Here is a 24,266-nt window from a genome sequence, read left to right as displayed (position 1 = left end):
TAGACATGAAGGTAAATTTAGGAGTATACAGGGTGTCTGGGTCAGGACCCCACTGGGGCATCAGACAAACCTACACTCCTCTCACAGCTCCTACACGTCCCCCTGTGACCTCGGACAGGGCACAGAACCCCTCTCGCTTGACTCAGCTACCAGGTGGGGACACTACTCACAGCAGCCCCGTGAAACTGCAGGGATGATGACACTGCGGCCACTGAAGAGCTGTGTGATCTTAGGCAACTCACTTAACATCTCTGTGTTTTGGTTTCATTATCTATAACATGAGAAAACTGATACAAGCTCACAGGACTATTTAGAGGCCCCAATGGGCTATTGTTTATAAAGTGCTTAGAACAGGACCTGGCTTGTGGTGAGTCTTTTAGATATAAATAGTAGCACAAGGCCTGACCCACAAGAAAACACTCAGGAAATGTGAGTTGTCATTTATAAAGGCAGGCGTGGTCATCTACAGGCAGAGAGAGCCCGAAGGGGAGCTGGAGGAAAAGGGTAAGGGGTAGAACAGACTGCAGTTAGAGCTTAGGGCAGAGGGCATTTCAACCACACTCCTCTCTCCTCTGCCCCCACTCCTCGGGCTTTAATGAGGTACAACTGACAAAATGGTAAGATATTTAAAGTGCCCCGTGTGATGATCTGATATGTGCACGCTGTGAAAGGATTCGAGTTAATTAGCACATCCATGGCCTCACATACTTGCCTTTTAGTTTTTGTTTTTGGTGGAAATGTTTAATTTCTCAGGAAATTTCATTTGTATGGTCAGTGTTATCAACTGTTGTCCCATGCTGTACGTTGGCTTGAGAGTTTCCACACCCTAAATCAATGGCTGTGCAGCCCCTAGTGAGCGAACAAAGTAGTGACGAGGGAGCAGAAAACAGAGCAGACCCAGCAGTGAAGGTTGGCCTGAGGCCCAATGATGCCAGATTCCCTCGGTGAGAGCCCACCCCTTCCGCATTCACTGCCCTGCCTGCCACCCCACAGTCCGCAGCCGGGGCTCTGCGTGTCCCCGGTGCTGAGGCTCTTGTCTGGTTGCCTGGAAGTCAGAAGATGCAGAGAAGAGACATGATGAAAGGGGCAAACCAGAGTATGGAACTCAGGAAATGTCCTTGCTCCCCAGCTCCACACATTCCCCCGGGAGTCATGGCCATTCCTCCCAGTCTGGAATTGCTCACCTGTTCAGAGTAGGTGAGGCATTCCAGGCCTTCTTAGCAAACATCAGCAAGTCCTCAGCACCAAAGAGGTGGATGGAGGCAGGAGGGAGGTCAGAGGTCAGAGGTCAGAGCTATATCAGGCTTCCTGCTCCACCTCCTTGATCCCCATCCTGACACTCACCTGAACAGGTGATAGATGTTGTAGGAAAACTGGCCCAGTGATTGGGAACCCTTCCCAGAGCTGGTTGGTCAGGCCCTCAAGGCCCTGCTGAGGGCTTCCATGAGCCACAGAATACAACTGTCCACCTGACACAGAACAGGCCCAGCTCAAATGGAAGCAGCAAGATGATACCGACACCCTCCCACCCCAACTTCATTGTCACTCAAAGGGAAAGCAGATGTGGGCATAGCTTTAAGCTCGTCCAGAGAGCAGCAGAGGAGCAGAGGCCGTGGACAGAGTGCTTCCTGTGGGGAACCGAGGACAATTCTGGCGAGAGGGTCTCTGAGCAAACCTGGCCTAGGGCCTTCAGCTCTGGCCTCACCTTGAAACAGCTGTGTAACTCCTAGCACATCGTTTTCCTTTTGAGACTCAGTTCCTGTATCTATGAAATGGGAATGATGACTCTATTTCGCTGATGAGGTTATTGCGAGCTTCCAATCTGTTGAGGAGGGGAAACTGTGGAGTATAAAGTCCTCGCTCAGGAGAGGGCCACTGCGGAGTCAATGAAATTCTGACAGGTGGAAGTTAGAGGAGAAATATCCTGTAGTGGCAGGAAGAGACAGAGCAGGATTTCTATGATCCGAGCAGACGGGTAAAGGAGGAGAGAGTCCTGGAGCCCTCCATGGCTTTTCAGGCTTTTATTGAGATTTACCAGGTACAGGGCAGGCAGGCCTCCCAGCCCCTAGCAAGTCTTCACTCTACCTGGGCTCTCCAGCATTCTCTGGTGGCCTTGTTCTCTGGTGGACTTGTTCTCTGCTGCTCTCATGGTTCTGCTCTTCCGCTGGCATCCCCGTGACACTGCCCTTATAAGCCCAGTCCTAGCCTAGGTGAATCCCATCTACATATGCCCACACCCTACTCCAGGTGCCCGCCATCAGGCCTGCACTCAGGACCGCAGGGATCCATCATCAATTCTGACGGCAGGAGGGCAGAAAAGCCGGGTATCATTTACTTACCCTACAGGTCCCCAGCAGAAAGGAGGGTGTGAAGCAAGACTGTCTCTGACACAATCATTCATGAACCTGGACGGTGTCCTCCCTAGGCCAGGTGCAGCCCTGAGGAGAGAAGCCAGAAGGCATGCACGCTGGGAGCAGGTGGCTGAGGTCCTGGGCCGCCATGTTCAAGAACATGGGCTGTGTTAGATGGACTGTGGGGAGTCAGGTTAGGAAGGATGGTGGCAGCAGGAAAGCCCTGGGGTAGGGACCTAGCAGCAGCACCTGAATGGGGAGACAGCGGGGGTTGGGCCTAAGCAGAGGAGGACACTTTAGACTCAGGCCTGGTCTCCATGGCCCACTCCAACCTGGATCTCAGCCTGCGGTCACTCAGCCCTTCTCATTGCCTGAGGTTCCTCAGTCAGAGTGGTCACCACCCCTCTCCCCAGACGGTGAATAAGTAACATATACAGCAGGTCAGATAGCACTAAGTGGTCTTAAGGAAACAAGAATTTCAGCGTGAAACACTCCCTCACTTCCTTCTGGCCTCTGCTTAAATGCCACCTCTGGATGAGACTTTCCTTAACCAAATTTCACAGGCCTCGCTGACTTGTTTATTCGGAATTGTTTGTCCCCACTAGAATGTAAGGAAGCTCCATGAGGGAAGAACCCACTTACTGCCACATCCACAGCTTTTAAAAATATTCTCTGACTCAATAACCTTTCATTGAAAGAATAAATGGTTATTTTCTCAATACATTAACAAAAAGAGAAAACAAAAATTCTCCAAACCAACTCCCCAGAAAAGAAAGGGTAAGGTTGCAAAGGGGGGAGTAAGCATTTTATCAAGTGATGACAAACGAACTTCAAATTTTTAACTGAAGTATTTGGCCAGAATTGGAAAATCTTCTGATTCCACAGCAGTAAATGCTTTTGTAATTAAAAAAAGCTAAGAATACTTTGTTTTGGGGCCTCTCTGGTAACACAGGAGCTAAGTCTCAGCACTCTCATGCTATCACTGCTTCAGCCTATTTGATCCCCAGCAAGGGAGCTACCCACATGGCGCAGCAGACCTCTCTTGTCTCACCCGCTGCTCCCCTCAGCAGTGTATTTCAGTCAATCTGTGTATTCTGTTCCCCACTCTGTCTCTGGTGAGTCCTCTCACCCCCCGCACTTCTGAGGGCCTCCCTGGTGGCACTAGGGGTTAAGATGCAACCTATGAAGCTATCCACAGCCACTGGAGCACAAGTTCAATCCCCGGCCAGGAAGCTGTCTCACATGGCGCAACAGACCTCTCCTGTCTTGCCTGCTGCTCCCCTCAGCAGTGTATTTCAGTAGATCTGCCTGTTCTGCTCCCTACTCTGTCTCTGGTGAATCCTCTCACCACCCTCCCGCCTCTGGCCTACACCCCAGTTCTTGTATGCATAAATAAATAAAAACAAATCTTTAAAAAAAGAGAATATCTTGTTTTACAAAGAAGCAGAAATTCTTACAGGTGACAGAGAAGACCTGGGTTCTGGGTCTGGCCCCAGGAAAGAATCGCCTACATCAAGGTTGGCTGCTTGCACAGAGATTCAGGGTCTTAGAGGCTCTTGCTGAGGGCCCCTCCTTTACTTGCCCTCTCTGGAGTTCCCTGCAAGACCACAGAACTATCTGGAAAGCCTGGGTCTAGGTGTCAGCACATCTGCCCTATTCCTGGCTCCCCTGTGATAGGCGATGAACTTATGACCCAGGTCTTTTTCCTCCTAAAGAGTTTTAGTAAATACTTGGTGTGATGATAATAATCACTGTGACTGAATAATATTTTTATATACAGACCAAGTGGAGTTTCCCCATATTCCCATTCACGCCCACCCCATTCCTGTTTAATCAGTGAGGTCCATGTGGTTTTCATCGCTATGGTGAAAGGATGTCTGTGCAGTTTCATTTTTAGTTTAACAAGCTTTGGGGACTCAAGGAGAGTCAGGGATATCAAGAGTCAAGACGATGTAAGAGCACATCAGATGTAGGGGGCAAGCTTTAAAATACTCCCTTGTCAAGCAAGGAAGGAGGCAATTTGGACAAAAAACAAGTGATGTGTCCAGGAGAAATGGCTCTCAAGCCCAACTCATTCTGAATAGTTTTGCAAGATCTGAGGGCAGAAGGGATTGTACCCCTCTGCCAGGTGGACAGACCCCAGTGGTGCCTCTGTACCCCAGTGTGAGGTGGAGGCTGTGGGACGTGGTCCAGATCACACAGGCTAAGAGTAGAGGTTGTGTGGTTTGACAGTAAGGAACAGATAGAAAGGGGGCCCATCTTGGCAGATACCAGGGCACCAAGGGAATGCAGAGGTTAAGAGGATCCCGTGCCTCTTTCCAGCTCTGCTCTTGAGCAACTTAGGGAAGAGAAGAGAAATGCCATAAACTGTCTCCATTAGTACCTAACACCAGGGAAAAAAAGGGGCAGGAAATATCAAGTTATGTAAATAATAGCAGGCTTGATTTCCTGCACAGCCTCGCCAGGCCTATGTACTATTGTTTTCATCAAGCACTCCGAAGGCGTTCGCCTTATGTTTTATACCAACTCAAACACAGCAACACCCTCAACCTGAATGTTACTGGTATTGCTATTTTATACCTGGGGAAACTGGGGCACAGAAAGTTCAGGTAACTGACCCACAGTCACACAGATGAGTAAGAGAGCTGGGACTTGAACCCCAAAGTCTGCATTCAGAGCTAGTATCCTCAATCTAATGCCTCCTCAAGGTCTTTTTCAGCATCAAATACCCTGGTAAGTGCTTGAAAAAATACAGTTTCCTTGTGTTCTTATAGCTAGTCCAGAAGGTGGGGGTAAACTTTAACACCTATTTATGGCAGAGGAAATAAAGATGCAGGATTAAACAATAATCTGTTCCAGGCCACAGCCAACTTTGCAGACAGGATCTGGACATAGGCTTGGGGGACTCAAAGGCTGTTTCTGTCACCAAGGTTGTGTAACCAACCACTCCCAAATACAGCTGTGTGAAACACCCATTTTATTTTGCCTCTGGATTCTGCAGGTTGGGAATTGAAGATGGCTGACCTCTTTCCCAATGTCATGCCTCATCTGGGAGGACTCAGCTGCTGGGTTGATCTGACATCTGGGACGGGAATCACTTACACTTCCAGCGGTTGAGATGACTTCCAGCTCGGACTTCAGCTCAGCTAAAGCCTGGAACCCCAACAACATGTGGCTTTGCCATGTCATTTCTCTATGGGCGCCCTCTTGGATTTCCTCCAGCATTCTCCATTAGTCAAGGCAGACCCATGGGGCCTCCCAAAAGGTGGGGACAGTCCTGTGCCACATCTGATGGGCCCGTGTCAAGAGACGTGGGGTGGGTGCTCCTGCCATGGGAGCTCTGGTCACTGCAATCAGAGACAGCACTTCTCACTGGTCCCCATAATTCCCTGCACATTAGAATCACTTTCAACGTCCTAGGGCCCTACTCTCCCCCAGAGCAACGAAAACAGAATCTCTGGGGGTGGCCGTCAGCTACGGGTATTTTCTTTTCTCCTGGTGGCACAAGGAGGCCTTCCCTCTTGACTGCCAAGCAACAGCAAGGCAACGTCTGGCTGTGACCCTGAGGACTCAGCCCCCGAGTCCAGCGGTGGTGGTGTGAAGCCTAACAGATGGCCATAGTCAAGTGTTTCTTTTTGCAGTTATCTTCTGATTATGACAAACGATGGTGGGTTTCCATTTTTGGTGGCTACTAGTTTCTTTTTTTATGCATTTGAGTAAAAAAGGCAAGGTGGTAATTTTTTAAATGCTGAGTAAATAATGGCAACGCCCCAGTGCTCAGAGGACAGACATCATCAAGCACTGCGTGAAGGACAGAGCTGGGGAAACCCTGAGGCAGAACAGCGGCCCTGGCAGCTCCGTGCTCTGGCTGTTACCAGAAACGTCTCGAAGGAGCGCTGGTTGAATGTCTGTTGGGTGACTCTGAAATTTAAAAATATACACCTTTAAGAAGGGAGTGGGCAGAAGGGGACCATGGTGTTTGTGAAGCCCCAGAGAGGTTTCCCAATTCTCTGCATGCATGAGGAGTCCTTTGAACTGAGGCAACCTGACAGGGAAATTTCCGTAAGCCCTGAGGGGACAGAGAGTCGGGTCATTTCTCCACTTCTCAGGAGGAACCCAAGAAATTGGGGAAACAGATAATACGTGCAATCAGGAGATAAAAAAGAAAGGGAGTTAAGAGGGGGTGGTGAGAGAACAGGTTCTGGGGGTGCCCCAACTGACTCCCTCGTCCTCCTTGTGAGTGTAAGCCAGACCTGACCCCCTCCACCCCAGGCCTTGATTTCCCCTCTGCGAAGGGGTCCTTTCAGATCCAAACATTCTCTCATTCCGAGAAGCGTCAGATTCCAGGAACAGGCCCTGAAGACTCCCCAGGCAGAGGCTGCCCCAAGGAAGGACCAGGTCAGGGAAGGCCAGTCAGCCAGGAGCGGGGGTGGAGTGTGGGACCACCTGGGAGTGTCAAGGGACCCACAACACCAGAGTGGCCACATCCAGCTAGGGACACAGCACTTTCTCACCTTTGTTTTTTCTTTAAAAGTACATGTAGGAGAGAGGTGTCTCACCATTTGACAGGTGAGGAAACTGAGGCTTTGAAGGAGTAATGGACCAGAAACTTCCCTCATTATCAGTACATGATTCTCTTCAGTTGTGTGGTAAAAAAGGCGAAAGCCGGGCCTCCCTGGTAGCCTAGGGGTTAAATCTCAGCACTATCACCGCTGTGGCCTGAGTTAGATCCCTGGCCAGGGAGCTGACCCATATATGGCGCAGCTGACCTCTCCTGTCTTGCCTGCTGTTCCCCTAAGTAGTATATTTCAGTAAATCCACCTTTTCTTCTCCCCACTCTATTTCTGGTGGAATCCTCTCATCCACCTCTGGCCTATACCCACCTCTTCTATGCAAAATAAATAAAAAGGGAAAAACCTGGGCATCCAAAGCCAGATCCACCCAAGTTCAAAATCCCACTTTCAAAACCCCAAAGCTCCTACCGGTTGCAGCTGTGTGACTTTGGACAAGTTACTGAATTTGTCTGAGCCTCGGTTTTCTGGTCTGTAAAATGGGGTTAGTAATGGTGTGCTTATTGGGTGACAGTCAGAATTAAAGTAACGCCTATTTATGCCTGTAACTTACCACCTGTAAGACACATGTCACTGAGTAGTAGCTCAATACAAGGGAGCCACTGCCTTGATTACCAGAAGCTGACGTGCCAGATCTATGCTGGGTGGACAGTTCACTGCCCAGGGCTGCTTCTGCCATTTGCCTCCTGATTTCAAGAGCCGACAGTTATGCTAAGGTTTGATTCCAAACAAACCAGGGTTCCATTTGTCCCTCCTTGCCACCCATGCCTTAGACCAGGCTCTGGTAATACAGTGGACATCCATTAAACATGAATAAATCAATAACTGTCATGAGGTTCATGGGGAAATCTGCAGAAACTATGACAAGATCACTGAAGTTCTGGATGTAGGCTTGCTACATGGGCCCGGACTGGGGTTGGGGGAGGCGTGAGTGTAGGGCAACTGGGAGGAAGACTTTGAAGAGAAGGAGGCATTTGAAATAAACCTTGCCAGATGGGTGGGATTAAAGACATCTCTGATAGAAAGTACCAGAAAAAGCAAATCTTGTTCAGGAACAGATGAAGAGTCTGCAATCAGGCAACTCAAAGGCAGCAAGATCTCTATCCCTAGTGGTATTCACACTAGCAGGGGTGACCCCAGGATGGGGTGGGTTTGGACTCGATGCCTTTTAATGCCCTTCCCAGTGAGAGAGTCTGTGGTTGTTACTGGGCTGGACACGGGGGAGGGGGTGATGGTAAAGCAGCCCAAAGGTTTACTCCTTGGTGATCCACTGTGCATCTCTGACTCCTCCTATGGGTGTCCCATTCTTCTGTCCATGATCTTGGGCCTGGAGAACATTTGGCTCCAGTTTCACAGTCTTGGGTTTATAAGGAAGGGCAGGAAATGACAGAAAAGGCCCAGCCCAGGGCCAGAACTAGGGAGTTTCTCCCCCACCTATGTTGAGACTGTGAAAAATGTTTCTTGCTGTTTTTTTCCAGCAGCCACTCTGCTCTGTTTCCGTTAATAATAAAACCCCAATCCCCACAAATCTGGGCTAACTGATGCCTAAGGAGCTAAATTCTGCATCTCCTAGCCTCTCCTGTAATTGGGTGTGGCCATGTGACTAAATTCTGAGTAGGTGTCATATGTCCTGCTTTTAGGTTCGGCCTCACAAATGAATGGGTGTAGCTCCTTTGCCCCTTCCTGCCCTCTTTGCACAGGCTGAGGTGCAGACCTAATGGCTGTCTTGAATGTTAAAGAGGAAGCCATGTTTTGAGGGGGCAGAATGAGCAGCTAAAAGTAGCTGGAACCCAATACAGTGGAGTTGTCATTTTAGTCCAGGGGTGTTTACTCTGGGACTCTTATGTGAGAGAGTATTGCTTGAGTATTTCTTTTTAGTAAACTGTTTTCTCAATCAGTGAATCCTGTTTGTTCCAGTCACACCTCCTACTGGTCCCACATGCTTCTCAAACTGATTCACACTAAGAATCTCCCTCCCAAGCTGGCCTCCCAAATGAGCTATCCTGGCAGCCTCCGGGGCAAAAGGACCCACCACCTACTTGAGGACAATAAGCATCTTTGAATTCGAACCTTGAGTAACTTGGGCTGAGTCCCTTCATGTTTTAAGTCTGCCAATGGCACCAATAAATAACATTTACTTCAAAAGGTGGTTTTATGTGGATAAATATAATCAACAAAAAAGAGGGGGATTGCTTCATGAGCAGGATTACAAAGAAATGGGAAATTTCCCTGCACCCTATCAGGATGGCAGAAATCTACACATCAAAACACAAACATACAAACAGCACACCATGCTCACCTCTACCTGTGCCACGCCCACACAGTCAGGAACCCCCCTTGCAGGTACATAATCAAATGCAAACACTAACAAAAAATGCTTTTATTGGTGCATGCACCTGCAGACACAAATGGGCAGAAATGTGTGCAAACGAAAACACAGAAGAGAGGACGAAAACACACAAGCTGTAGTTGCTGTTTTTTGTTTATTGTTGCTGCCACCCTGGAAAGCTTGTTTCCTTCCCCTCTTTCTCATTTTGGGGGTACCTTTCCGACTCTGCCTCTCCAATCTCAGCCTCTTGCTCCCCATCTTGCCCTTTTTCTGGGAGGGGGATGCTTCCTTGGTGGCCCTTCGGAGCCTTAGTCAGGCAGGGTAAGTCCTGGGGGTGGGGTGGGGGCAATAGGCCTGGGTCCTGCTGCCCTTCTCTCCCCCAAGCCGATTCCTCTGTGGTCCTGATTGCACTGCGGTCCTGTCGCCATCGAGGTGTGGTGTCCGGGTTCCAGCCTCATCTGATGAAGGAAAGCAGGTGTGAAAGGGACAGAGGCCTGGGTGCTAATTCTACCTCTTATGGTCTCTTGCTCTGTGACACCAAGGAAGGACCCCACCCTCTCTGGGCCTCAGCTCCCCTCTATCTGTAAACCAAATTTTGCTCCACTTGGACAGGGTCTGTTCCCCCTTTTGTAACAGGGTGGTCCCCCACCCAAGGGAGGGTGGAGCTGAGCAGGAAGAGAAAAAGCTGGAGAAGAGACTGAAGAAGGAAGCAGAATGGAGCCAGAAGGAGCCCTGGAGGAGGCACATGGAACCTAGAAACACGTAAAGAAACTGCGCTTGTCTTTTGGTCGTAGACTGGGTGACACAGATGTGGGTGAGACCTGTGGGGAGGTGACCATGGCAGCTTTTATCTTGATGTTGATTTGCTCTTTTCCTTCCGGGCTTGTCCGGTTGTTTGTGACCCTTTTCTGTGGGTCCCCACTGGAAGATGCTTTAGACTTGTGGCAGGCTTTGGGGCCTTGTTCTGGGCCAATCCCATATGGATGGACTTTTACCCACGAGGGGACGGGTAACTTTGGGTGCTTCATTTAGAAACTAGACTTTTTGCCTTTCATGTATTGTTTCCTAGTTTTATTAAAGTTCCTTCCCATTAAAGTCTCATATGTTTTGTGTTGATGCGGCGGATGGCAGAACCCATTTAGAATAGGCAGGTTTGCGGGGTTTGGGCTGCCCCTCTCCCTGTCCTATAACACTTTCACTAGGAATCTCAGAGTCAAATGCACGACTCACTTCATTCTATGGCGAGACCACGTATCCCCTCTATGCCCCAAACCAAGCACCTTCAGATCTGTCCTTTCAAGGCACATGGACTCCTTCAAGCCCCGGGCCCTGACTCCTCACCTCCAGGTCTGCCTCAGGGCCGTGCCCCTCGCTTTTTCTGCTCTGTGTTCCGGAGCTTGGTCACCAGCTTCCTCTCGTGCCCACCAGGGCTGTGGCGGTTGGTGTTGGCAGCAGCTTCTCTCTTGGTGCGACCTTTCCGGCCTCCCGCTCCTGGGAAGCCAGGCAGAGTCTGAGGTGAGGTGACCGGGGGCAGAAGGCCGGGAGTGCAAGGCGGAAAGAGCCGATGTGGAGCAGGGAGGCTGGGGGGTGGGGGGTGGGGTGCGGCAAGGCAGTCTTGCATCAGTCATGGTCCCTGTATCCTCCTCTAGGAATGAGGGGCTCTGGGTGGTCTCCAGGTGAGTGTAGGGTCCCAGGACTGACCAGGACACACCGGGTGGACAAGGGGCTGGAAGAAGGCGACTTGAAAGGTCAAGGGAACATGCTGACATAAAGAAAGTGAGGAGTCCAAGAAGGGAGAAGTCCACTGAGGGGTCCTCCTTGGGGGGGATTCCAGTCACTTGTGGGGGTGGGGATCAGAAGTGGAAGGACCAGAAAGGTGGCAGAGCCAGGTCTTACCCAGGTAGGAGTGGGCCAGGCTGTAGAGGTCATATTCATCCAGGCAGGGGTCTTCATCCTCTGGGCCTGGGAGCTGCCGGGAAGAGCTGGCTGCCGGAGGGAAGGTGGCCATCCTGTCTGCCTCACTCTCCCTGTCTCTCCTCTCTAAAACTTTGTTTGTGTCTGGTTTCCTGACACCGCCAAGTCTTCTGGCCCCAACTTATAAGGCCAGGCCTCCTTCCTGGCCTGCCTCCCGGTTCCAGCCCTGGAGGCTCTGTCTGATGCAATCTAACGCTTTCCCAGAACCCAGCCCAGTAAACACCAGTCACGAGAGGGAAAAGGAATCTGTCTTGAGTCTCACTCCCCCTTGCCTCCTCCCTCCCTCTGGGGCTCGCCCAGCTGGGTATTTTTCCACAGAGGAGATCCCCACCCCTCAGGCAGGAGGAGGAGGACGGAGGCAGGATCAGGGCAGGAATAGTCCTTGGCCTCAAGACCCCCAGGGACCTGAGGTTCTCACCTGGCTGCCTCCTTCCTGTCCATCTCCTCCCTCTGCCACGTTCCCCTCCCGGGCCTGGCCACACAGCTGCTCCCCGGCCCCCTCCCTGCCAACTCAATGTTGGCTCAGACTCAGAGCCATGTTGGCAGGACTTGAGGTGAAGAAAGAGAGGGAGAGGAGAGCAACACACTATGTGTTAGGTCATTAGATCTCACCCCATCAACCCCCCTTTTAAAATCAGAACCCCTTAATATCCTGAACTGGGGGGGGGGGCTAGATAATCTCTCTCACTTGAGAGAAAGCCAGCAGAGTGGTTAGGAATGAAGAATCTGAAGCCAGACACCCTGGGTTCAAACCCTGGGCCCGTTACTTCCTGTTTGACCCTGGACATGTCACTTTAGCTCTCTGTAATAATAACCGCACTGACACTGCAGGCTGGTGAGAGGTCGACAGGACGTGATGTGTGGACGGGCACTTGCCACATGCCTGGGCCAGTTTACACGGTTGTGAGAGCGAATCCTACAGTTTCCAAAAAGCCCGATATCATGTCCTCACTGCAAAGTGAAGGAGACAGAAAAAGAAACTAATTTATAACAAAATAAGATGTATTCTATATTTCAAACGTGGGTATAAGTAGGTAGAAGACATTATGAAATAAACAGATTACTTGTACCTATTTAATATCAACTGAGGGAGGGGGTTCAAATACATACATGAGAGTGGAATTTCTACTCTTGCCTGAAGGATCTGCCCATGTGGGTGGCACTGGCCAGGAGTGGCCCCAACCTGAGTTGCCCACCCATGCTTGAGGGGAGGCTTGTGCCCCAGCTCCAGTTCCCACGGTCAGGGCAGACACCACATCCCACTTTCTTTTAACTCTGTGGTCTCTGGTGCAACAGGACCTTCTCCACCCAGCCCAGCTGTTAATTCTCTGTCCTCACCCCCGCTTTCCTGTGAGTCCACTGAAACACGGTTCCATCTCAGCTGTTACCTAAACACCATCCTTCCCCCCAAGCCTCGAATAGCTCAGTCATGTCCACTTCCTCTTGCGTGACTCCCTGACCTGGGTCACAAATAAATTTAGCTTTTGTCCTCCAAATTTGGGTGATTTGTGAGTCCTTAACACCCAGGAAATGAGAGAGAACACAGGGGGGACATGAATAAAAAAGATCTGGGATAAAAACAAACAGACTGGATGGCAAGAAAAAGTGGCAAATAACCTTAGAAAAAGATAACAAATACCCAGACAATTAAGTGGAGAAAATGAGTTAACCCGGGGCCTTGCCAGCAGTGGGCTTCGTTAGCAAGTACAGTAGCTCGTTTCTTTCTGTCAGGACGTGGGTGGGGTAGGGTCTAGGCTCAGTCATTGTAAAGAAGTTCCTTAGCCGCATGGATGTGTAAAGGCACAGTCAGGTGTTGAGCAGGCCGGGAGACAATTTGGTGGGCTACGGCCCTGGGGTGGGGGGCCGGCAACCAAAACACCGGTAAGTACCCGCGCTGCCCCTAGGGGGCGGTCTTTGGTGCATTCGCCTCTACCACCAGGACTCCTCTCTCCAGCGGGGAGACCTTGGGCTCACCTCTGGGTTTCAGTGTGCTCGTGTATAAAGAGAGGATAGCAACAGCACCCATGGGTGAAAGGGTTTCGTCCAGAGCTTGGCAAGTGACGTTGTACTGTTGCCTCCATTCTTCAAAGGAGGAAAACTCAGGCTCAGTGAACAACTAGTTCAAGGCCACATGGCTGGTGCTAAGTGGTGAGGCCCTCCCTGGCCACCTACTCCAGCTCCAGGTTCCTTCTAAGTCAGCACAGCTGGGCAAACATGGGCAGAGGTTTAGCAGCTGTGAGTGTGGAGGCACCTGTCAGAGATACCTGCCTCCCTCCCTCCTTAGCGCCTGCCTTAGACGAGGCAGATGCTGAAGACAGGGACCTCTGGCATCTCAGTCAGATGGGGAGGTAAATCGTTAGCAGTTGGGCCCACGCTCCAATCCAGAATAACTCCCAGGCCTCTATAACCCTGATTTGGTTTTGCTTTCAATTATCACAAATCAGAATATCTCTTTAATTTGTTTGCTTCTCTGTGATGTGGCCCCGCTGGAATGCAGTGGTTGGTCTGGTTTCCTTTTGGGTAGAGGAGGGGCGCCACAGCCCGCTGCCTGCATCTTGCGCTGGGTTCTGCCATCGGCAAGTTGGGTGCCTTTGACAAATTATTTTCCCTCTCCCAGCCCCAGGCTCCTCATGAAATGGGATTGACAACAGTACCTACCTACCTAGTGGGACTCTTGTGAGGATTAAAAGACCAGTTCTGGGCCTCTCTGGCGGCGTAAGAGGTTAACATGCAACCTATGAAGGTATCCACAGCTATTGCAGCACAAGTTCAATCCCCAGTGAGGGAGCTACCCACATGGCCCAGCAGACCTCTCCTGTCTCGCCCGCTGCTCCCCTCAGCAGTGTATTTCAGTAGATCTGCCTGTTCTGCTCCCTACTCTGTCTCTGGTGAATCCTCTCACCCCCCACACACAGACCTCTGGCCTGTACCCAGTTCTTGTACGCATAAATAAATAAATCTTTAAAATAAATAATTAAATAAAAATAAAGGACCAGTTCTCTTAAAGGCCCAGTGCAGCTCCTAGACCATAGTAAGTAGCCAGAAAATGTTAGCTGTTCACAAGGACAGGATCTTATTATCGTGTGCTCGAGTTATTGTTCAATAAATGACCCACTGAATACATGAAACTTTGCCAAGACCCGTTCTGCTTTTTCAGCTTCCAGATACCTGGAAGCTGGGAAATGTGAGGCGCATTTCTAGTCCTATAGAGAACTGTGAAGACATTGCAGCCAGTCTCACTAGATCCAGAGCGGGCACTCTCCCTGGCCTTGACCATGCAGGTGCTGGAGGAAGGAAGCCTGGACCCTGGGGAGAGGGGTGGGCAGAGGGAGGGGGGGCTGAGAGAGAAGGGACTTTTGGGAATCCATTGGCATGGACCTGTAAGGCCCAAAGGTGACTCAATGGGAAAGTCAAGAGCTGTTTTTTCAGTCTCCAGGTGTGTCTAATATGTCAGCCACGAGGAAGAGGAAGTTTATTTACTTTCTGCTCATGACTATGCCTTTGTGACATTCCAGGAGATTGCCAGGCATACCAGTGTGATCTGCCTGGAGGAAACACAGGGGGCTGGGAGACCTCTCAGGACACCTGACTCAGTGGGAGTGTATCGGGGGCTGGGGAAAGGATCAGGGCAGACTTCCTAAAGGGGGTAAAGCTCCAATAAGAATGACAGTGAGGGTCTCCCTGGTGGCCAAGGGGTTGAGTCTCAGCACTTGAAGCTATCAGCAGCGACTGCAGCACAAGTTCAGCCAGGGAGCTGACCCACATGGCGCAGCAGACCTCTCCTTTCTTGCCCACTGCTCCCCTCAGCAGTGCATTTCAGTAGATCCACCTGTACTGCTCCCCACTCTGCCTCTAGTGAATCCTCTCAACCCTCCCCCTTCTGGCCTATACCCCAGTTCTTGTATGCATAAATAAATCTTTAAAAAGAAAAAAGAAAGCTGCAGAACATTACTATACATGTACTATAATCCGAATCTTGGCCTTCATTTATTGAATTAATAGTTAATTATGAGTAATACGTTGTGTTGGGCATAATAATGTGTGGCACACATTCTCTGGGTGACTGAGAAATTGATGGTAAAATAATAGTGCAAGACTTTCAAAAAATAGATTCTGTTACTGGAAGTCTGGAGCCCCGCAAACCTGATGCCATTTAATAGATGAGGACAGATGAACAAGAGAGGCAGCATTCTTCATTCTACAAAAGTTTAGGGCACTCACTATAGGCTAGTTACTTGCTTGGTGCTGAGCTATAAAAGGAAGCAGAATACAGTGTCCCCTCTCCAGGGGCTCAGGAGTGAGTGGATGTTAGGGTCCCTTGGCAGGGAATTATCATACCATGTAATAAGCCATGTGAGAACAGCACATTCAAGCCGTAAAGGGCACTAGCCCAGGCTTTGAGCCCTCCCCAGAGAAGGTCATTGCATCCAGCAGTGTGTTGGAAAACCAAGTGGACAATATCACACTGATATCGGATGAAGGGGACCTGTACCTGGACAAAAATTCTTTTTTTTTTTAAGATTTATTTTTATTTATTTATACAAGCACCGGGTACAGTCAGAAGCGCGGGAGGGTGAGAGAATCCACCAGAGTCAGAGCGGGGAGCAGAGCAGGCAGAAGGACCGAAGTACACTGCTGAGGGGAGCAGCGGGCAGCAGGAGAGGTCTGCGTGCCATGTGGGACCCGCCTCTGGTGGCCGGGGAGCAGCTGGGGATCGAACCGGCGCTGCAGAGGCTGCGGGCAGCCTCGCAACCCAGCGCTCAACCGCTGCGCCACCGGGGAAGCCCTGGACAAAAATTCTTGACTATATAAATGCCAATCCAGGTTCAATTCCATCTAACAGACTTTCTGACTGATCACTCCCACATGTTGATGTGCTCCTGGGGCCTCGAGGACTACTGCCCTACAAAGGTGATGCTCTGAAGGAATGTCCAGAGAAAACTGGGGGCCAGGCAGGGTAATCTTTAAATGCCGACTGGTGCATTATTCAAACTGAAACATCCTTGCATCACTCCATCCTTGCAGAGGAAAATCTATTCAAATAACTTCTCGCTGATGACGACCAGCATTTTGCAAGTTACATAGGCGGTGGGAGATCCCCGCGCACAGCCTGCGACTACATGGACTATGTCACATCTAATGTCTTATTTTTGTAAGAAAAATTATCTAGTTGCTGACGGAAAAATGGCGTAGAGAGCAATGGGATATGTGATATGTACCAAACTCTCAGTAGGAACCAAATAGTGGCACTGTACTATCCTGGGATTATCTCAGCTTCAAGTGCTGAGACTCAACCCCTTGGCCACCAGGGAGACCCTCACTGTCATTCTTATTGGAGCTTTACCCCCTTTAGGAAGTCTGCCCTGATCCTTTCCCCAGCCCCCGATACACTCCCACTGAGTCAGGTGTCCTGAGAGGTCTCCCAGCCCCCTGTGTTTCCTCCAGGCAGATCACACTGGTATGCCTGGCAATCTCCTGGAATGTCACAAAGGCATAGTCATGAGCAGAAAATATGGAGAACTTTTACTTTCTTTGTTACAAATTCTAGATTTCAGCAATGTTTGAATTTTCACAGTATATGCCTCTTCTGGAATGAAGCAACTTTCAAGAGTTATTTCAGCTTAGGTTCCTTGCATACTCTGCCACCTTCCGGTCATGTTATGGTTTGCTGGTACATGTTGGGAACAGTTAAAAAAAAAACAAACCATCTTCATTAAACGTAAATCACTGTGTGAAAATGAAAGAAACCCCAACTAAAGTTGAGCTCAGAAAGCCTGTAGAGGGAGCTCTCACAGATTATCATTGGCAGCTACTTACAGGCGCTCAGCTTCATTTGCATCCCTCCACAGGAATTAGCATTTCCTTGCACTTTCAAACAGGAAATCACAGCTCCACCAATGGGAAGCCTGAAGTCCAGCCAATGCACAGCAGTCACCAAGCTGAACTCTTATTTCCACCCAATGAATTTTTAGTTAGAATAGCCCCTCCCCAAACCAACCCCCTTCCTCTATAAAGCAGCTCCTATCCTTAGCATTAGGATTTGCCCATGGTCTTCCATAGCATAACTTATTTCTGAGTTGCAGTTCTGGCTATTCATGAATACACTTTTTTTCCCCAGCAAAATAACTAGCTATTTATTTTTGTTTCCCCACCACCTTCCCTTATTCCCCTGTTATCCTTCAGCCCTACCCCCTCCCTCTGAACCTAGGAAACCTGAGTTTGGTTATCAATGTCTGCTAGTTTATACTTATTTTGCTTTATCATTTTTTCTGCTTTGTGTTTTTTATATTACTCATATGTGAGATAGTCCAATATTTGTCTTTATTTTCTGGCTTACTTTGCTTCACATAATCCCCTGGAGTTGCTTACATGTTGCTATGAATAGGGTTTCATCTTACTTATAGCTGAAGAGTATTCCATTGTGTCGCTATACCACATCTTCTCTATCTAATCCTCTACTAGTGGATACGAAGATTGTTTCCATATCTTAACTATTGTAAACATTGAGGAACACATAATTCTTCAGATAGTACCCAAAAGTGGGAATGCTGAATCATATGGTGTTTCCATTTTTCATTTTTAAAGATAGATCTAGACTGCTTTCCAAAATGGTGGTACCAATTTACATCCCCACCAACAAAGTTTAAGGGTTCCTTTTTTCCAAAATCCTTTCCAACACTTGTTGGAAGTGTGGGATGATTTCTCATTTTTTTTTGTCCTTTTATTAGAAGATATAATCGGCTATTTATCACCCCCTTCCATCTTTGCCACCCCCAAGATCCCCAGACCTCACTGATTAGAGCCTGCCTGCCTGCCCTCTCCCAGCCCCACTGCCTAGGTTAGTCTTGGCTATTTATTTTTGAAGTTGACAGTTAAAATTTCCCCTACCTGGTTGTCCTGGGAGGTCAGATTCAAGGTGAGAGCCTTTTGTTTTACTGAAGTGGGGTGATGGGTGGGTGTGGACAGGTATAAACCGAGAGATTGGTGGCGGACTATACATAGATGGTGCCCAAAGCTACCATGCAAAAAAGCAACATGGCGGGGGGGGCATAGTGGGAAGCAAATAAGAAGGAGAGATTAAGAGTATTGCCCTCAGCAGTGAAACTCTGCAGGAAGGAAGGGATTTGTGGAGTGCTTGTTACAAATCCCTATGTCTTGACCTCAGTAAAAATCCCTGTGACTTTTCAAAGCTCTTTGGAATGACTTTCAGATGTGATACTCTTGAAATGACTTAGGACAGGCCCAGATTTCCTGGCCATGCTGGGGCTTTCTCACAGGAAGCCACTGTGCCCCCCAAGCAAAGGGAATGTTCTGGTCAGTCCCACAGTTCTAACTTGTTCCATATAACTCAGTGGGCTGAGAAGTAATAGGCCAGGTGTATACAACAAGGACAGGTCTTGAAAGCATAGTGCTGAGTGGAAAAAATGAGAAATAGAATGAGAGTTATAGAACAATACCATGTAGGTGAATTAAAAATACATGCACACTAAGCAACATGCAGGTTTTAAGAAGACACTCCCAAATTCCACAGGGGAAGGTAGGAGGAGTGAAGAAAGGGATAAAAGGCCATGATATATACAGGGAGGCTGTGCAGAGCACAATGATGAAGTAATCCAACTGTTGGGCCTGAGATTAAAAATAAAGACAGTTTTGCATTATTTGGGCAAGAGCAGAAGCACCTTGGCCGAGGGTGGGGCCTATGTTCTATGAATGTGCGAACATGCATATAAGTGCCTTATGCATAGTGTTAAAGGACAAAATTCACATATTTAGAGATTTAACTGTCCTTATTATAAGGATTTATTGGGTAGTATCTTACCTAGACTCTGTAAGAGGTTACACAAAATGGACGGTATTTATAGACTGCAAGAGGATGAAGTAAGGTTATTAGCAGAAGAAGATTATTTCCAGTAAAATCATCTTCCCTGGGGCAAACAGCAGTGTCTTATATTACTGATCTGGAAACTCCGTATTGATTGGTTTAGGATTACACTTTTGTGAAAGGCTGAAACTGCAATGAAATTAGGTATCAAGTCTAGGGGAAGCTGGTATCTAGTGTTCCATTTTGGGACTGTTCTTTCTACTTTTTTTTTTTTAACAGTAAGTGCCCAACAAATGTGAGTTGCTATTTTTATAGCAGACACAGAGCGATGGATCGAATAAGGGTGGAGAGGGGAAGGGTGAAGTCAAGGATAACTCCGGTCCTGCCTCAGGCCACTGTCTGGGAGGTGAACATATGAAAATGATGATTCTTCTGTAAAATTTGGATATGAAGGGAAAGACAGTTATCCCTTACACATGGGCAACACTCTAAAACACTTAAAATTAATCAGGTAATACATGCTTATTGTAGAAATTTAAAGAAATCAGAAATTTAAGAAAAATCCAGGCAGTGGTGAGCTCCAAACCTCTCCTGAGGAGTAAGATATTTGACTTTCAGGAGAGATACCTCCTGACACTTTTACAAATGCAAAATTTGCAAAACTCCACTAACAGGAGTTAGTGGGAATTCAAGCTATAGGGTGGATGATATGGTATTTGTTGAGACAGAAACTGTAGGGCACAAGAGGAAATTGTCCAGTAGCCCGGTATCCCTCTGGGTTCTTTTTGGGCTAGACAATAATCAAAACGCAGTATGGGCCTCCCTGGTGTCGCAGCAGGTTGAGTGCAGCGCTGTGGAGTTGTCTGCAGCCTCTGCAGCGCGGTTCAATTCCCAGCAGGCCAGGGAGCTACCTACATGGTGCAGCAGACCTCTCCTGTCATGCCTGCTGCTCCCCTCAGCAGTCGATCTGCCTGTTCTGTTCCCCACTCTGTCTCTGGTGAATCCTCTCATCCCCCCCAACACACACATCTCTGGCCTGTACTCCAGTTCTTGTATACATAAATAAATAAATCTTTAAAAAAAAAAAACGCAGTAGAAGACAGCAATGGAAAAACAATCCATTCAATAACATACATATGGAGAATTTACATGGTTATAAATTCTAAAGAATAATGGAATAGACCAGGAATATTTATCCTGCATTTTGGGATCTGGGGCATCAAGGACAAAGAAAGAGAAACTTGCAGACAAGGATGGGGGTACCTCAACATGTGATTCTTAGAGAGGGCATGTTAACGATAAATGGAGAACTGGGTGAGACCTTCCAAATTACATTCTTCTAGGTATCTCTTCTAAGCTTTAGAAGGGGAGAAGGCTATGGGCAGAGACAGATGCTTCTGGTAGCTTTCAGAGCTCTTGCTGCTCTAAAACCGAAACAGTCTGCAGTCTCTTAGTAATGGTGATAGCCCTTGCAAGGCTCACCTTAATTGATATCTATTTCCCACACCAAGCTAAAAAGAGGCCTACTCTGGGCAAATTGAGAAAAGCCTATCTGACTTTCTTGAGGAGACTGACCCTGTTATAGGACAGGGAGAGGGGCAGCCCAAACCCCGCAAACCTGCCTATTCTAAATGGGTTCGGCCATCCGCCGCATCAACACAAAACACATGAGACTTTAATGGGAAGGAACTTTAATAAAACTAGGAAACAATACAGGTAAGGCAAAGAGTCTAGTTTCTAAATGAAGCACCTAAAGTTACCCGTCCCCTCGTGGGTAAAACTCCATCCATATGGGATCGGCCCAGAACAAGGCCCCAAAGCCTGCCACAAGTCTAAAGCATCTTCCAGTGGGGACCCACAGAAAAGGGTCACAAACAACCAAACAAGCCTGGAAGGAAAAGAGCAAAATCAACATCAAGATAAAAGCTGCCATTGTCACCTCCCCATGGGTCTCACCCACATCTGTGTTACCCAGTCTACGACCAAAAGACAAGCGCAGTTTCTTCACGTGTCTCTAGGCTCCATGCGCCTCCTCCAGGTCTCCTGGCTCCATCCTGCTCCTTCCTTCTTCCTCAGTCTCTTCTGCAGCTTCTTCTCTCCCTGCTCAGCTCCACCCTCCCTCGGGTGGGGCAGGGAACCTCCCCCTTTCCTGGGGACCACCCTGTTACAACCCCACAAGACCACAGAAAGAAAAGCGATCTTTTTTTTTTTTTAATAGAGGCATTTTTTTTTATTTATTTGTTTGTTTGTTTTGTTTATACATGCACTGGGTACAGTCAGAAGCGCGGGAGGGTGAGAGAATTCACCAGAGCCAGAGCGAGGAACAGAGCAGGCAGAAGGACCGAAGTACACTGCTAAGGGGAGCAGCGGGCAGCAGGAGAGGTCAGCGCGCCACGCGGGACCCTCCTCCGGTGGCTGGGGAGCAGCCGGGGGTTGAACCGGCGCTGCAGAGGCCGCGGGCAGCCTCGCAACCCAACGCTCAACCGCTGCGCCACCGGGGAGGCCCAGAAAAGCGATCTTGATGGAAGAAAATAATGCTTTAAGTTTTGGGCTGAAACTGTGTTAAAGTCTGAGATTCTTTTAACAAATACAAAAATATTGAGGCCTGGGCCTTCCTGGTGGTGCAGCAGTTGAGCCCTGGGCTGCGAAGCTGCCCACAGCCTCTGCAGTGCTGGTTCCATCCCCAGCCGCCAGCGAGGGTCCCACATGGCACGATAGACTTTTGCAGCGCCCACTGCTCCCCTCAGCAGTGTATTTCGTCAGTCTGCCTGTTCTGTTCCCTGCTCTGGCTCTGGTAAATTATCACACCCTCCTGCGCTTCTGACTGTACCCAGTGCTTGTATAAATAAACAAATAAATCTTTAAAAATATATGTATTGAGGCCTATTATATGCCTGGCACTGAGCTAGGAACTGGGAATATATAGATCAACAAAACAGATGCTCCTGACCTCATTGAGCCGGCAAGTTTATCAAATAAACAATTTTGTAACAATAAACTTTGGTAGGGTTGTAACAGGGTGGTCTCCAGGAAAGGGGGAGGTTCCCTGCCCCACCAAAGGGAGGGTGGAGCTGAGCAGGAAGAGGAGAAGCAGAAGAAGAGACTGAGGAGGGAAGCAGGATGGAGCCAGGCGACCTGGAGGAGGCGCATGGAGCCTAGAGACACGTGAAGAAGCTGCGCTTGTCTTTTGGTCGTGGACGGGGTGACACAGATGTGGGTGAGACCCATGGGGAGGTGACAAGCGCAGCTTCTTCACGTGTCTCTAGGCTCCATGCGCCTCCTCCAGGTCTCTTGGCTCCATCCTGCTTCCCTCCTCAGTCTCTTCTTCTGCTTCTCCTCTTCCTGCTCAGCTCCACCCTCCCTTGGGTGGGGCAGGGAACCTCCCCCTTTCCTGGGGACCACCCTGTTACAGGGTTATGTAAGAAATTACAAGATACTTGTAAGTAAACCATTTATAACTAAATATTTTCCCATACCTTTAATATGTCCCTGGGAAGACTCCATAAGGCCTGCTTTCTGGAACTACAAATCTGGTTTTTATTTGCTAAATGAAAAAAGAAGAAAAGACTTTCAGAGCACTTTCAGGTTCACAGCAAAATTGAGGCAAAAAGCAGCGAGTACTCACATACCCTCTTTCCCCGCCCCCCACCATCAACAAACTGCTTGTTTTTCGCTTTTTGTTTTTTGTTTTGAGATTTATTTATTTATGCATACAAGAGCTGGGGTACAGGTCAGAGGTGGGGGGTAGTGGTGAGAGGATTCACCAGAGACAGAGTGGGGAACAGAACAGTCAGACTGACTGAAATACACTGCTGAGAGTCAGGAGAGGTCTGCTGAGCATGTGGGTTGCTCCCTGGCCGGCTGGGGGAATCGAACTCGTGGCTGGGATTGCTTCATAGGTTGCGTCTTAACCCCTTACGCCACGAGGGAGGCCCTCTGCTTTTTAAAAAAATATATTATTTTATAGAGACTACGCGGAATGCAAAAAGATGCTGAAAACACAAAGGAACCTTAGTTCATTAAGTTTCATTCAGCTTTAGAGCCTAAAACGGTGTGCCAAAGTAAAAACTACATTTCCCAAGGGGCAGCGCGGCACGTCACAGAGTAAGAACGGCGCGTGCGTAGCGGGGCCCTCCGCGTTGCGCCTAGGATCATAAAAGGCAAAAAAGCCCGTGTGGTTCTCGACACACGAGAATCTTCGAACACAAGCGCGTTGTCATTCACAGACTCTAAGGAGCGTTCCAGGGACGCGCCCGGCCCACCGTAGCAATTGCCAGCGTGACGTGCTCGTTCCGCCCGTGGCGCGGTAGGTGCCGGCGGGTCGCAATCTGGGCGCCCCACCCCCCGCCCCGCCGGGGGACGGCGGGCGCGGAGGCCGGGGTCCCCCTCTGCGTCCCCACACTCCGGCCTCGCCGCGGCGCTCTCGAGGGCGTTGCGCACGCGCCCGGGCGCGGAGGGGCGGGGCGCGGCGCGGGCTGGGCGGGAGGCCCGGCCGGGTCTGCGCGTGCGCGCGGCGGCCGCGGGGCGCTGCGCGCTTGGCTGGCCCTGGGCTGCCGCGTTCCCCGGCTCGACGGGACGGGGAGGCGAGGGCGGACGGCAGTCCCCGAGCTCTGGCAGCTTTTACTGTTTGTCAAGACGTAGCCCTTCTGGCATAGCAGCTTCCATTCCTCCAGATACCTCAGTTGCCTCCTCGTCTGCCCCCGTTTGCCGGCACAGGCTGCAGTTTCTACCCGCCGGTCGCTGGTGGACCCGCGCGGCGGGGTCTGCCGGTCTCAGTCGCTGCTGTGCATCCCTGTTGCCTGGTGCAGAGTAGGGGCTGGGGAAGAGTGAATGGCTCCCTCAAGGGGAAGTATCTCTTCTCCGTGGGAGGGAATTAGTCCCTCGTAGAGTATGCTGATAGCAACTAATTTTGGGGTGTGGCAGAGGAGAAAATATTGAATAGCCCAGTTTAAAACTTGCTGCAGTATTTGTATTTTGAAAGACTGGTTTAAGAGGTTCAGTTCAGAATTCCATTTTTAGGATTTAGTAGGTTCCAGACCCTGTACAACTTGCTGGGAACAGAAAGATGAATAAAACTGCATCCCCTACTGTTGAGAGTTTGTGGTCTGATGGGAGAGACTCGTTAAGGGAAACTGTATCTGTGACAAGTGGAAGAATTGAAGTTTGCTTCGGGTGCTCTGTAAGTTGCCAGAAGTTTTGATTGTCCTTGGCAGAGAAGG

At 49.3% G+C, this 24,266-nt stretch overlaps 1 protein-coding gene across 1 annotated transcript; it reads right to left on the bottom strand.

Moving 5' to 3' along the window:
• Nucleotides 1-9,399: 9,399 nt before the first annotated feature.
• On the bottom strand, nt 9,400-11,281 carry NUPR1 (nuclear protein 1, transcriptional regulator). Its single transcript, XM_084249504.1, has 3 exons — nt 11,148-11,281; nt 10,593-10,742; nt 9,400-9,709 (listed from the first exon to the last, which is right to left on the bottom strand). Exons 1-2 carry the CDS (start codon nt 11,257-11,259, stop codon nt 10,606-10,608), a joined length of 249 nt encoding a protein of 82 aa, XP_084105630.1. The 5' UTR covers nt 11,260-11,281; the 3' UTR covers nt 9,400-9,709; nt 10,593-10,605.
• Nucleotides 11,282-24,266: the final 12,985 nt, after the last annotated feature.

This window comes from Talpa europaea (assembly GCF_964194135.1).
Source record: "Talpa europaea genome assembly, chromosome: 12".
Taxonomy (NCBI): Eukaryota; Metazoa; Chordata; class Mammalia; order Eulipotyphla; family Talpidae; genus Talpa; species Talpa europaea.
Note: the sequence above shows the minus strand (reverse complement) of the source record. Positions and strands in the feature narration are given on the sequence as shown.

Bases quoted from the DNA above. Each gene is read 5' to 3' on its own strand.
- NUPR1 (XM_084249504.1), bottom strand. From the start codon at position 11,259: ATGGCCACCTTCCCTCCGGCAGCCAGCTCTTCCCGGCAGCTCCCAGGC. The intron at 10,743-11,147 runs GTAAGACCTGGC...CTGGCTTCCCAG, and splicing joins CCTGGCCCACTCCTACCTGG to GAGCGGGAGGCCGGAAAGGT.